The sequence below is a fragment of the Drosophila takahashii genome, chromosome 3R (genome assembly GCF_030179915.1).
Source record: "Drosophila takahashii strain IR98-3 E-12201 chromosome 3R, DtakHiC1v2, whole genome shotgun sequence".
NCBI classification, from domain to species: domain Eukaryota; kingdom Metazoa; phylum Arthropoda; class Insecta; order Diptera; family Drosophilidae; genus Drosophila; species Drosophila takahashii.
Window position 1 is genome coordinate 21,584,103 of NC_091681.1, and position 14,134 is coordinate 21,598,236.

General features: G+C 45.1%; 2 protein-coding genes across 7 annotated transcripts; both read left to right on the forward strand.

Moving 5' to 3' along the window:
* The first annotated feature begins 774 nt into the window (after positions 1-774).
* Positions 775-5,640, forward strand: Dtg (Dpp target gene). Its single transcript, XM_070216949.1, has 3 exons — positions 775-1,168; positions 3,548-3,874; positions 3,937-5,640. The coding sequence occupies exons 1-3, from the start codon at positions 1,054-1,056 to the stop codon at positions 5,295-5,297; spliced, it is 1,803 nt and encodes a 600-aa protein (XP_070073050.1). The 5' UTR covers positions 775-1,053; the 3' UTR covers positions 5,298-5,640.
* Positions 5,641-7,272: 1,632 nt separating this feature from the next.
* LOC108059576 (xaa-Pro aminopeptidase 2) lies at positions 7,273-13,829 on the forward strand. 6 transcript variants are annotated; one of them, XM_070217356.1, is made up of 8 exons: positions 7,273-7,413; positions 9,350-9,645; positions 11,044-11,117; positions 11,176-11,853; positions 11,963-12,075; positions 12,137-12,849; positions 12,908-12,976; positions 13,035-13,829. In XM_070217356.1, exons 2-8 carry the CDS (start codon positions 9,597-9,599, stop codon positions 13,451-13,453), a joined length of 2,115 nt encoding a protein of 704 aa, XP_070073457.1. In that variant the 5' UTR covers positions 7,273-7,413; positions 9,350-9,596; the 3' UTR covers positions 13,454-13,829. The 6 variants fall into 6 exon arrangements, with proteins under 6 accessions (XP_070073457.1, XP_070073458.1, XP_070073459.1 ...); XM_070217357.1 differs by having other exon boundaries at positions 9,422-9,645; XM_070217358.1 differs by having other exon boundaries at positions 9,427-9,645.
* The last annotated feature ends 305 nt before the right edge of the window (positions 13,830-14,134 follow it).

Sequence of the window (14,134 nt, forward strand, 5' to 3'; positions counted from 1 at the left end):
CTCGTGGATCTTATCACAACCCATTGAAATTCGATTCTTTTACTGTTCCACTTATACTACACCACAATCTGTGCTCCCATTGATCGTGGGTGATATTAAATATTTGGTTAGTCTTGCCAGCCCGACCCTCATTGTTCCTGCTCTCTTTTGTATTGGAGCTCTTGTATTATACCAAATAAACAATAAGAGTGCTGGGCCGAGGGCAGTGGTATGGGGATAGGGATAGGGATAGGTATATGGTATGGACATAGGGCCTTAGGTAGACCCGACTGGTCCAAGTTCGATGGGAGGAGGAGGGGAAGCGAACGAATTGGCTGCCAAAGCCAACCACTCGCACGTTGAGGGGCTCGATGACGATGACGCTGTGGATCTGAAGTGCTGGCCGAGCACAGCCGAGCCAAAATGTTGGTTTCAGCTCTGTTTGGGGCCGGCGCTAGGCACTTGCACTTATCAGACCAACACATATGTACGGGGAGTTTTTCCAGCCCACTTACTTGCCGCAGAAGTAGAAGCAGAAGCAAAGGCAGAAGCCGCCTGCCTGCCAGTTCCTATTATTACCCGGAGAGCAAATAAACCCAGGCCAAGGCAGTATGATGGATCTGCCGGCAGTAGGGGTAAGTAGGGTAGGTAGAGGGACGTCGTCATCAATATACGACCGCAGCACATGCATTGCCTGCCACAGCAGCAGCAGCAGCAGCAACAACAACAGAAGCAGCAGCAACAGCAGAAGCAGCGACAGCAGCAACACACAAAATTCCAGAGCGCACGCGTTCTCAACTTTAGTTCTTTGCGAGTGGCCAACGCGTTCGGTCGTCGTGCGTGGTCGTCTGAAGGTCTGGTAATCGGTAAACCCCTGAAACCGGAGTCAAGTCCAAGTTGAAGCAACAGCTGAAAAATTTTCGAGAAGAACTGCAGCTGTATTCTTTATCTACATCCGAGTATCTGTGCGCATCCCGTGTTTCTCAGTGTGTTTGTGTGTGCCTGTGCGTGTTGGCCAGTTGATTTCGGGCCCGTCAAACTGGGAGCGACAACCTAATCAATCAGTCACTCAATATGGCCAGTATTTCTAAGAGCCGCGGCAGCTGCTCCTCCAGGAACAGGCTGCATCTTCAACTGGGGATCTTCGTGATCTTCGTCGTATTGCTGGCTTCGTGCTCGGCTCAGCCAAGTGAGTATTTGGTATATCTATAATATAGTGGGTATATCTCATCTCAGGCACGCCAGGCAAAACGCTCCATGGGATTGAATGGGCTGGGGCTGCATTGTCGTCTTCATCATCGTGATTGTCGTAATCACTGGCAGCGGCTGCTGCGGTCGCATCAGGCCTTTGACTTATATACTTATATATTATATCTTCTGATGCGATGCGGTGCGGTGCATTATGGTTTTATAGCGATTTTCCCCGTTTGTTGGGCTTTCTGTGCTTCGGCTTTGGCTTGGCATAATTCAAAACAAGCGTAATTATGCCACTGCCGCGGAAGGGGCGACACCGAGCTCCCCGAATCCCTCTACCCTCCCCAATAAAAAACACAAACGGTGGCACTTGGGTGTCATATAAATGCCCCCATCGGCAACTGCAGTTCATGCTCGCCGGCAGCGTGCGAAAGTTCAATAATGTTTGGTAACAGGCCAATTGAGGCGGTCACCGCAGTTCAAACTCTGCGATAAGGCGAAGATATCGGTTCCGTTTTGGGAAGGAGTGGGGGATAAACTCGGGGGAGAGTTTAATGATTCCGCGATCGGGGGAGAGTTTAATGGCACTCAAGTAAGCAGTAATCGGGGTGAACAAACCCATATCAGTTATTAAATTATCTACGGACCCAGCTCGAAATTAAAGGATCATTGATCATGAGATGGCATGTTGCCATGTTGCCTTGTGTTAGACATGTAATTTCTCTCACTTAAACACCAAAAACATAATTCCAAAGGCACACCCATACCAAAAAAAAGGGACTGACAGCTGACACTGGCCTAATTTGGGTTTGAGTTTGGGATTGGGCCACTGCATCTGTATCGGCAACTGCAAATGCGGCAAGCTGCGTAGCCAACCGAAAAGAAAATCGATTTCGTCTATTTTTCCTCCAAATGCCATTTTCCTCATTTGGCCGTCGCTTTGTTTTCGTTTGTGCGGCATGCTTTGTCCCATTTTAAGACCCAAAGACACATTCTGGTGTTATTGTATCTATTTGTTGTTCTTGGGCATTCGTTCCCAAGGGATTGGGACTGAGAAATGGGCATGGACCGACCGCCCATGCATATCTCATGCAGAGCATCTAATAATTCCGATTTTCCACGAAACGAGTTGCATCTTCTTAGGGATTCCGACCCAGAATGGTTGGGATGGGATAGATGTCCCCTCATAAATAAGTCAGCTACTTTATAGGCACACTATGCGACAGGCTGGGCGGGTTGCCCGGTCTCGTTGGTTTGTTTATTTGGTTACTAATTTGGGATTCCTCGATTTCGATTTGTTGCCGTTGGTGTGTGGTGTCTGGTGTGTGTGCCCGGAATTTTAATCACTGGCCGAGCATTTTGAGTAATGGGGCGCGGGCGAACGTACGTCCCCGGAGGAGAATTCGGGTTGATCATGTTGCGTTTGGCTACCAGGAGGAGGCGGAGGAACCTGGGACCCAGTTGTGAATGAATGTGTGAGAAAATGTGCACTGATGACAGCGATAATAGCTAGATAGATGCGGCTATGAATGGGCCGTAGTCGTATCGATGTTGCCTGACGACAGACAGCCAATCGACCAGTCGGGCCCATAAAGAACCCATCGAAAAGGCCTAATGGCACTTCGGTCTAATATGACTGTAATATTTGTTTATTAGCGCGTTAAATGGGAAGTTTATCAATGTAGCGGTCCCTCTATAATCATCGTTCGAAAATACATTTTATTAATTTCCGCCTTTAAATGCATTTTGATATTTTCGGGGAAAGTTTGGGAGAAGCTTTTAATATTTTCCATGCCTATTTCCATTTCTGCTTAAGTACTCGCGACGTGTTCTCAATTTGTGGGGAGAAAGCCGAGCCTAGTCATCGCTTTAAAGTTGTGCTATCAAAAACGCTGCACCCTAATGAATACTCAAGAATCTTAAAGGTTTTGAGACGCTGTTTTCGAATGTTTTTATGAAAATGGTACCTTCATAAGAAAAAAAGGTGACTTCAGGTCCCCGTTATTACCAAAGAAATCCTTTTATAATAAATTATTTTAATCCAAGTGAAAATGTTTATCTTTCAATTGATTTTTATAAATTATGCTTCCACAAAATAGATTTTAAATATAAATTTACTAAGGTATCACAGAAAATCTTTAGGATACATTTTTCTAAAAAGGCTTCAATCGTTTTTCACTGCATACTTTTAGATACTCCCATTTTACACGCCTCTTTTGACATTTGACGTTGCATTTGCTTCTTATACATTTCTACATTACATTTAAACATGGTTTGTGCATTGAGTAAATGGCTGTAACATTCATGATATCTTTTAAAATATTTAATTAAAATTACAAAATAATTAACATCTTACCTCGTTTTATTGTTTTAGTCGAGTCAACATCCTTGCCTCCAGAGGTCGAAGACGTAGAAGAACCCACCACGATACTTCCTATCCAGTTGGAAGAGAGTTCACCAGAACCCGCGATCCAGAATGCAACAACTCCTGCTCAGCCTGAAGAACCCAAAGAAGTGGAAGCTACACCTGCTGATCCTGTTGAGTCCACAGACAATTTCGTATCGGTTTACGGCGGAACCCTGGAACAGGATATCAAAAATGACGTAAACAGTGAGGTGGAAGATGCCCCATCTCCGGTGGAACCAATTATCGAGGATGTTCAAAAGGCCGCAGAAGCTGCGCTCGAAAATCACAGTGACTGTGAGTTAAATATATATTAATTTAATAATTTAATGTAATCTAATAAATTGTTCAACTTGCAGTCCAAAGCTCTCGGGAGCCAAAAACTCTTGATGCTGTTGAAGAAAACAAACCCAGCCAAGATGAGGAGCCGGAGGATCAAGCTGATCCAGAAGCAGTCACTGACAACATTGCCATGTCCAGTGAGCAACTGGAAAGCCACATCCGACCCCTGCCCAATGTGACCAGTGATCTGGTTTCCGTGATCCTCAACGAAGATCGAGCCATCACCGAACAGCCCATCACCAAAACCAATCTGTTGGCCCTGGAACAGGAGCACGAGGGATTGGAGGGCGAGGAGGACAGCACTCCGGTGCCAGTGTATGAGGAGCCCAAGCACCAAGTGACCAAGAAACAGGGTGTGGAAGACCCACTTCCCATTGAAGTTGCCCCCGAGGTGGCCGAGGAATCAGTTGAAGCGATTCTGCCTTCTGAGGAAACTCCAACTGTTCGCGAAGAACGCAAGTTTGAGGAGCACGATGACGACCTGAATGAGATCAATGAAAACACAATTGAAGGCGATGAGGTGCCAACCAAAACTTCAACTACAGCAGCTCCTTTGGAGACCACTAAATCCGTTGTGGAGCCAAATGAGGAGATCGAGAAGAAGGTGGAAGCCGAGGCCAAGGCAGAAATGGAGGCCCAAGTAGAGGGAATCACTCCTTCGAATGGAGCAAGTGTGGAGGCCGCAGATCCAGATGATATACAGCCCGAAGTTGCCGATACAACTGAGGAGGCAGTCACAGAAGTGGCCAAGATAGAAGAAGAGGAACCAAAGGAAAAGGTTTCAGTTCAAAAGGTCGATCTTAAAGAACTCACAATACAGACATCTTCAGAGGCCAATCATGAGGTGAAGTCCACTGAGGAGGCAGTGAAAGAGGAGAGCTCACCAAAGGTTTTAGTTGAACCCATTGAAGAGAAAGACAGCGAGGAATCAAATGAAAAACCTACTGAGAAAACCGTAATAGACACAAATGATTCCTCGGAGGAAAAGCAGCCCGTTGCGGATGAGGCCAAGTCCGCTTCCGACGACAGCACCGCCACTCCCCTGGTCTCCTATCCACCCCACGATGCTGGCCAGACCTTCGATAGCAACTCGGCGGACGAGCATTCGGCCCAGCTCTCGGGACCCTCGAACTACCGATCCACCCTGATCATAGCCCTCTGCTCCGGCACCGCAGTGATCTTCATCGTGGCCTCCCTGGTGATCTTCGTCGTCTCTTTCCAGCGACAACATGGCACCCTGGACATTGAGATGCAGGAACAGCGCCTGGGCAAGGATGTCCAGGACGAGGACAATGTCCAGATGAAGCTGCTTGATGTGGATCTCTCGACGCCCGTCATTTTGCCCATGGGCAACGAGGAGACCGACGAATGCCTGTAGACTCGCTCAGCACCATCTGATCCCCATGATAAATGGTGCCCTGTAAATATTTATTAACTTGAGAGATTGCGAAGGTGACTTCGGCCTGCTCCTCCGGCTGGCTATTAATTTTGGTTTCCAAATTGTTGACTGAGAGCAGCTGCAAGCAAATCAAACGAAATATCGAATCGAAACGAAATCATTTGCCATACTGTTTAATTTTAAATGCACCTTAGCCCCTAAGATTTTGCAAAAGTTCGACAAAAATATTTATATTTAGACACTTTCTTTAGAGTTAAGCACATTTTTATTGAGTCTGATGAGAAGTCAGAATAAATATTTTCGATTGGTAAAACTTGTAGAGTGATTATGGGATTATGGGTAATATTACACTACAAAAAAAAAACATTCATTTTGATTTAATGTTGCAAAAATTGTTGGTTGCATTTGAGCTAATCAAAAAAATTGAGTATCTAAGACATGAGATAACTAAATAATCCTGGATCCACAAATGTTATTAGAAACAATGAAGGAAGTGGAATTAAGATTGAAACCAAAATGTTTTTAGTATGGGTAACTGGTTACTAACCATGTTTGTCCACTTAAGTTGAACATTTTTTGCAAAAACTTATTAACGTTTTGACATGGTGATAAATGCAAAGTGAAGAAGCTGTTTTTGTCAAAAGTCTTTTAAATGTATATTAACTATGTAAGTGATGGTCAACTAGCAAAAACTTGTTTTCTGCTAACTTCCATGGTTGTTTAAAGTACAAACCCTAATTAGGCATCACTTACACAGTTTAGATACATTTCTTTGATAGTTTTTTACCTCATGTACATTTGTGTTGGGGTGGGAAAAACCTTCGGAAAACTGTTGAATTATGCATAAGACCGATGTGTGATTGCTTTGAGTGCAGTTCACCTACTAAACCCCAAGATTAGACTTCATAGAGGTTAACCAGAAATGATTTACTGCTAAACTACGTAGAAGTCACAAGCCCATGGCACCCGCACGCCTAATTGCTTGTGAGGCGTATTGATCAAAAGCTCATTTGCCACTTGGCGGCGCGCTTCAAAGTGGATTTTTAATTAGTTAATAATAAATCGAGAGCAGGCCGATCCGAGAGCAGAGTGGCAGAGAGAGCGGCGAGATTACTGCTAGCTTGCAACATAATAAATAAGAGCATATTGAACTCCCACCCGCCACTCGGCACTCCCATGTTTTTCAGAAGCCATCGCTCCGCTTTTCATCGGAAAATCGAGTGGCTGTCGCTGTGTGTAAATGAGCTTAATGAGCAGAAAATGAAAAGGCACTCGCTTCGTGACCGAATGAAATAAACAAAGTGATTTCCAGATTAAGAGCTCATCCCATCAATTCGTATGTGTATTTGTTTACGCGGGATTATGCAATCGCCCGCACAGTGGTCTTCGGTTTCCGTCACCCTTTTTTTTCTAAGCAATCAATTTAAAAGCAATAAAATACCAATTGACAGCATCATTTTATCGATTCGATTCCATCGAAAAGAGTCAATTGCCAAACTCAAAACTCCATGGAGAGCCAGAGCTCAACGAAGTCATTTGTGTGCTCCACTTGGCTGGATGAAATGTAAGCCGCACAAAGTTGCCACAAGTCCATTGTAATGGCCGGGATTAGATTGCATGAGAATCAATGGATGGGCGACCACTGTGCTGCAGCTGAGACCGCCGAGCAGAGGAGACTTTTCCCATTTTCTTCCGGACTTTTGTCTGGCGAGCGTCTAACGCTAAAGCTCCCGCTCACGCGCCTTTCGCTCAGCTGTTCCGCCTTTCCTCCGCTTTTCCGCCGCATTTCCTCCGCCTTTTCCCCAAGCAATTATTTTCCCGATTAAACAGTCTATGCATGCATAGACTCGCTCTGCTTCTCCCTCTCTCTCTCGCTTTTGCTCACTCTGTGGGTGTGTGCCAGGGCTTTTTTTCATCTGCCACACATTTCGAAAAAACAAAATAGCAACATCAAAAAGTTTTTCAGTTTGCTTGTTGCTTTGCACGCGTGCGGTTCGCTGGGAATTCGCTCCTTCTTCGGTTTATAGTTCCCAAAAAAAAAATAAGATACAAGATAGAACCGTGTGTGTGTGCTCGTCTTTTGAAACCGCCAAAGGTAGATGCTTCTGAAATTCCGCTGCTATTTCGGACAGCTGTGCAAACTTGGTGATATACGCTGCGTATACGCAACGTTGTCAGCACGTCACCCATACGCGCCGTGGTCGGCATGTTATTAATGTGCATTCTCTTCTGCAAGTGCCGTGAATAAAATATTTCAAATTATCCACTTTCTGGCGCTTCGTGACGCTCAAGGTGTGCATTGGCGCAAACTAAAGATTTGATTCAGAATCACCCAACTAACATACATATAGCGAGTGATATAAACAAGCAGATCTATGTATATGCTGGCGGGGGTTCTTGTGATTTATTTTTTGGCAATCCTTCCTAGCCATGTTCTCTGTGTGAGTCAGCGGCTTCTTGCCGTGACCGCGACGGCAGTGAAATCGAAATGAAAGGCGCTGCATTTGTTTGGGAAGAAAACAAATGAGACCACCTCGCTCCCAATTCCGAAAACGAAATGTTCCCCAATTAGAAACGTAAACAAAAGGCCGAATATAACTTTGCGGGCAGGTGTTGCATCCCATCGGCGTGTTTTTCCTATTAACATACTAGACCAACTAGTAACATATAGTGATATAAGTGATATAACCAAGAACCAAGGGCAGCCGGCCAGTTGGCACTGTATGCACATTATGAACCCCATTCCGCCCGCTCATCTGCGACTTGGCAGCACATGCAAATTGAAACATGCGATAACTAGAGCATCATCTGGTTTTGGTGCCAAAGTCAAGCGTATAATTGCCAGCCGGAGGCGGATTACAGGGACACTTGCCACTTTCACATACTAAGTACATAGCATGTAGTTCGAATGTCGATGACGAGCGCCCACAACTTGCCAACAAATTTGCTTAACTTTTATTTAATGCCATTATTTCCGATGCCTTTCAATGGCCTTTCGCAAGCCATATTCATTGCGGTGGCTGGAGGGGCTTTTGTGGGTTGTACTATTTTTACCACATGCATAAGTGAATGGGAATGGGATGTGGGGCGTTTGATTCGCCATATCTGTCGCCAATACCCTGACAATAAAATAGCAAACCGTACAATGGTAGCAGCCACAAATTACCTCTACTATAATGGTCGAGTAACGCCCAGGCGGCGAAATTGTTTTTCAATCGGTCAATTGAAAATTAAATGAGTGAGACGACATCGAAATTAAAACTATTTCTTGGTCATTTGGAAATATATGTTAATGGAAATTGCTTTGGCATAGAAATGGCACACGAAACAATTGACAAAACAAATAAAGTTGTTTTATTGACAGCTTAGCACGCGTTGACTTGGGATGTTTCTCAATCACTCGATCAATCAGTTTTCACTGCCATCTGTGCGTTTGGCAACCAGTTTTTAATTTGCTGCCCTTTTTTAGGTGCCCTATAGGTTTGGTATTAGAGTTCGGAACTTCGGAATCCCCAGCCACCCACTCTTTTCCGACTTTGGTTGCTCATTTCCAGCATGATGGGCTTGATTCGTTCGGCTTTGCCTGCCTTTACGCTTGGTTAATTAAGGCGGCAATTAAATAGATTTGGTTAAGCTACAGAACACAGGCCGAAACAGAATAGTTGCCAAATTGGTGGGCTTTCCATAAAAGAAGAACCGAATTCAAAAGCGTCCCGCGACTAGCGGAAGTTATAAATTCCTAAGCGGGCTGATATCATGGCTATTTATACATATGTCGCCAGCAGATGAGTTATTACCCCAGGGACCACAAGTTGGTCAGACGGTGCACGGCATATCAATTAGAAGAAAGCGCCGGGCGAGGCCATCACCCTTTGGCTTTGGCTTTAGATTGGCATATGTACTTTGCACATATATATATGCAACTCCACCCCGAACTGCCAGCTAGGTGCAACATGTGCCACGTTCCGGTCATTAACCGGAAAAGTGCATCGCTCAGACAATTGGCCATTAGAAAATTCCCATTCCCTTAGCATTCCGACGATCTCGCCACCAACTCAGATCATTAATTGCAACCGTTTGATTTGTTTACCCGAAATAAAAAGAAAAGGAGCCCCTCGGAAACGCAGCAATTCGCAACGCAAAAGTGCAGAAGGCAGGAAAAGCCAATTCGGGCAAACACAAACAATCGCCTCACTTTCGGGCCAAGTTCCACGGACTACGGGACCTCGGGACTACGGACTAGTAAATCGCGGGAAATTTTAAGTGCAAATAAAAACAATGACGACAGCCAAATGGATTTGGCGCTTGGCGCTGAGCATCTTGCTGGGTGAGTACTTCCACTATTAGTATGTTATTTTAAGGCGGACCGATGCCGATGCTGATTTTATGGACTTTTGATCGATTTACGGTATTTTTGGCCAGTTGGGTAAACGAAAAATGAATAAATGTTTCGCACATGGCCCCAGGAACTTGAATTCCTTTTACCCCCCTTCCGTTTTAGCCTTCGATTTGAATTAGAATTCCCCCCCGACACAGTGCGTCATTAAAGTATGCGATCGCCAAATGGCATAATGTTTATTTTTACAAATGCAAAGTCAGCTGTGTCAACTGGATGTTTGCCTGTCATCCCGCCGCCTTTCGGTTTTTTATCGTATTTTCCCTTTAAATCACATAAACTAATTTCGCAGAGATGAGTATGTGGCTATTAACAAGAAAATTAATTCCTAAATATTTCCACTTAAACAAAAGCAGAAAGATAAACAAGAAAATATTTCTGATTCAGTAATGGCGAAGATGGAATGCTCTTGAAAATAGTTTATTTTAATGGTAAAAACTATTCTAAAAGGAAACATTAAAATATCTCTTAATATTATTTCAAAACTTCTATACCTTGAATTGAACTTGAATGTAAATATCTACTTTAATTTTTGCCCTATCATATTGTCGACCATTTATTTTTATTGGCAATTTTTAAATGTTTTACAACCTAAATGGCATGCTGTATTCCATAATCCTTATACCTTCAATGAAACTCGAATGTATATTTTCGTTTTTAATTTTTGGCCTACCATGTTGCCGGTTGTGGCTTAATAAATCAATTGAATATATGTACTTCTTTCTCGGTCCATATGGCAAACATTCGCATACGTTGTTTTTTTTAAGAATTTTCACAAAACTTTGACAAATTGCGCCTGAAAAGTTGGCCGGGATGCTGGCATTCGTTCACTCACTTGTCAGCTGGTCTGTCTTTCTGCTTTGACATCCCAATCACCGAGCAACTGCCTTGCTATATGGTTCAATTGGAAACCCACACCGAGTCGAGCAGAACTTCCATTACGCATACGCAGCGTTGACTCAACTTGGGAGGTTGCAAGCAGGTGGTCCATTGAAAGTGTAATTCAAGCGAAATTTCAGCCTGTCACTGCGGGGATGCTATGTCTCACTTGGGCGAATATCTTTATATATTTAACCATACTATAAGAAAAAGTCAGGCTAACGAGGAGAGCGCGTCGCATGGCCGTTTAACGAGCGTGGGAAATTTGTCCCGCTACCGTGACGCACTTGCTGCTATTTTCGGACCGCTAGTTTGGCCATTAACAAATAAGCATAACGAATTCAGATACTAATGGCAACAATTTAAATTTTATTTATCAACATCTTTTACGACTCGCAAATATTTCGTTTCGTTTTTTATGGCCTTGTTGGATTTGTTTGTTTTTTGCAGTCGTGGGCTTCGTGGCCGCCGAGAAACCAAAAGGCTATCACCGGGAGATTTGCCAGTACCGCAAGGGCAAACATGTGAGTTTGGCTGCGATGAGTGGATATATCTCTTTATTGACCCATCTGTTTTTTCTAGCAGATCCAGCCCATGAGCGCCTACCACAATCGCCTGCTGGCGATGCGCGAACAAATGCTGATTAGGGCCACTCTGCAGGGTCCCGAGATCCACGGCTACATACTGCCCTCCACGGACGAGCATCTCAACCAGGAGGTGGCGTCTCGGGATCAGAGATTACGCTACCTTTCCGGCTACACAGGAGTCCGGGCTTTCGCCGCGGTGACCAGTGGTGGAGCAGCCATTTGGCTGGAGAACCGCTATGCCCAGCAGGCTGATGGAGAACTGGAATGCGACTGGGAGATCTATCTGACCAGCGGGAACGTGACTGTGGCCGATTGGCTGGGGAGTCACATTCACGTCGACCAAAGGGTGGGCGCCGATCCTCACCTGGTGCCCCACGCCCTGTGGATCCAGTGGGAGCGTGAGCTAGACGATAAGCTCCTCAAGCTGGTCAAGATCAATACCAATCTGGTGGATCACATTTGGGGCAACGAGCGGCCAGAAGTGCCACGCAACCAGGTGATCCAGGTGCACGAGAAGCGGTTCAACGGCGAGAATTGGCAGGACAAGGTCAAGGAGCTGCGGAGGCGACTGGCCCACCTGGGTTGCGATGCCATGGTGGTCACCTCGCTGACCGAGGTGGCCTACCTGCTGAACATCCGGGGCTCAGACATTCCCTACACGCCAGTGGTGAAGGTAAAAACACCTATCTAAACCTACTCTACAAATATTACAAATATCCCACTGGGATAAAAACCAAAATAAATTAAATTAAATTAAAATTAAATATATCTTCCCTTCACAGTCCTACGCTATTGTCAGCCAGGATGATATATTCTTCTATGTGGACCACGCCAAGATCAGTCTGGGCATTGATCTTCATCTGCGCACCGACTGCTTCAATGAAGATTGTGTCAAGTAAGTAGATATTCTTTCAAAGGCTTCTAAATTCCTGAATTATTCTGTATGATCCCTGCAGGATTAAAGAGTACAATCAGATTTGGAGTGACATCCGCACGTATGCTCAGATCTGGAAACGAGTCCTGGTCTCCGCACCCTGTGTCCAAGATCTGGGCGCCTCGGAGGCGATATACACCTCGATGCCCGGGAAAATCGTCGTTTGGGAGATCTCACCCATTATCTTTATGCGGGCGCAGAAGAATTCCGAGGAGCAGGCCGGAATGAGGAGGGCACACATCCGGGATGGAGCGGCCATTTGCGAGGCGATGAGCAACATGGAGACGCGGTTCCACACGGAGCAGTGGACCGAGGAGAAGATCAAGTACGAGGTGGAGCTGTGGCGGCTCTCGCAGAAGCACGCCAAGGGTCTGTCCCTGCGAACGGTGGTCGCCTATGGCGAGCACTCCGCCCTGCCCTACTACATCTCCAGCAACGTGACCAACATCGAGGTCTCCGACCAGAGCCTGCTGGTCATCGAGTCGGGTGGTCAGTATCTGGAGGGCACCACCGATGTTTCGAGGACTTTCATCTTTGGCGAACCCACGCACGAGATGAAAAAGGCGTACACGAGTGTGCTGGCTGGGATTCTGCACCTGGCACAGCTCAAGTTTCCCTCGGATCTGAAGCCATCCGAGGTGGACGCCCTGGTGCGCAGCATGGTGTGGAAGGACATGACGGACTATCCGCAGGCCACGGGCCACGGCATTGGATCCTTTAGTTCCGTGGAGGAACGTGAGTAGTTATGTCTCTTGATTTGATTGATTTTAGAGGGTTTTCTCCTTCCAAACAGCTCCTATATCAGTTGCCTATGGCAAGAACAGCAGCTTCCACTTCAAGCAGGGCTACTTCTTCTCCAGCGGTGAGTTATTATTAGAATTATCTATTATTATTGAACCTAATCAAATATTTACCCGCAGAATCTGGCTACTATAAGCGCAATGACTTCGGCGTGCGGCTGAAGAACGTGCTCGAGGTGGTGGACACCGGACACACGCATCCCAGCGGAGCACACTTCCTTGCATTCCAGGACGTCACCATGGTGCCCTACGAGCCCAAGCTGATCGACAGCACGCTGCTCAGTGCGGCGGAGAAGCGGCTGCTGAACGAGTACAATGCTAAGATCCGGAACGATGTGGGGGATGAGCTGAAGCGACTGGGCAACATGCGCGCCTTCTACTGGATGATGAACCAGACGCGACACATCCGGGAGTATCTGCCGGAGGACGAGTACCGCTCGGCGACGGGCGGAGCAAGTGGAGGCCTCACCACGACAAGTCCTTTGATAGTTTTTCTTCTACTGATCATCCTTTTCGGGATCCTCTTTGCGCAATCCTAGGACCCCGGGGTTTTTAGTGTACACTGTCTGTAATTATGTAGATCTAGTTAGCTATGCAAATTAAACGAGAGAATCTGGGACTAACATGAAATCGAACCAATCAATAACTGCAACTGTTAGTATTTTAGTAACCTCATTTGGCCCTAAACATCGAGTTTAGATTTAAATCAATTAAAGTCGCACCCTGCCACCGGCCACCAAGTTTTCCCCGCTTAGTAATAGGTATTCACTCAAACCAAATACGTAAAATGAAGTGTATAAAATCTTAAATCGTAATTGACCAAAAATATGTTAAAACTGTTTACATTATTAATACTTTGTCTGTATACTTAAGAAATAACATTGTATATTTTTCTAAATATAATTTGGAAAGTAAGACTCTGAGTTTTTATACCCCACTTTTACATGAAGCTCTTTTGGTGGACTGAATTTTGATAGCATACTTTTTTGCATATTGGGAAAATATTATGGCTGCTAACAGTGCTGCCATTTTGTCCATTTTCCGGATAGAAAACAATCATGGTTTCTCCTTGAAAATCTGACTTTTAACGAAGAAACAGGAAGTCGTTGGATAAGTTGCTATTTTTAATCAAAATTAGAGGAGAGAAAAAGGAAAGATAATAAAATTCTTATTATTTTAATCGTAGTAAAATTAATTATTCGAAATTTATCAATTTATAT

Excerpts from the sequence above, each read along its gene's own strand:
- Dtg (XM_070216949.1), top strand. The coding sequence starts at position 1,054 with ATGGCCAGTATTTCTAAGAGCCGCGGCAGCTGCTCCTCCAGGAACAGG. Across the intron at positions 1,169-3,547 it reads TTCGTGCTCGGCTCAGCCAA|TCGAGTCAACATCCTTGCCT; the intron begins GTGAGTATTTGG and ends TTATTGTTTTAG. Across the intron at positions 3,875-3,936 it reads GCTCGAAAATCACAGTGACT|TCCAAAGCTCTCGGGAGCCA; the intron begins GTGAGTTAAATA and ends TTCAACTTGCAG.
- LOC108059576 (XM_070217356.1), top strand. The coding sequence starts at position 9,597 with ATGACGACAGCCAAATGGATTTGGCGCTTGGCGCTGAGCATCTTGCTG. Across the intron at positions 12,850-12,907 it reads CTTTAGTTCCGTGGAGGAAC|CTCCTATATCAGTTGCCTAT; the intron begins GTGAGTAGTTAT and ends CCTTCCAAACAG. Across the intron at positions 12,977-13,034 it reads GGGCTACTTCTTCTCCAGCG|AATCTGGCTACTATAAGCGC; the intron begins GTGAGTTATTAT and ends ATTTACCCGCAG.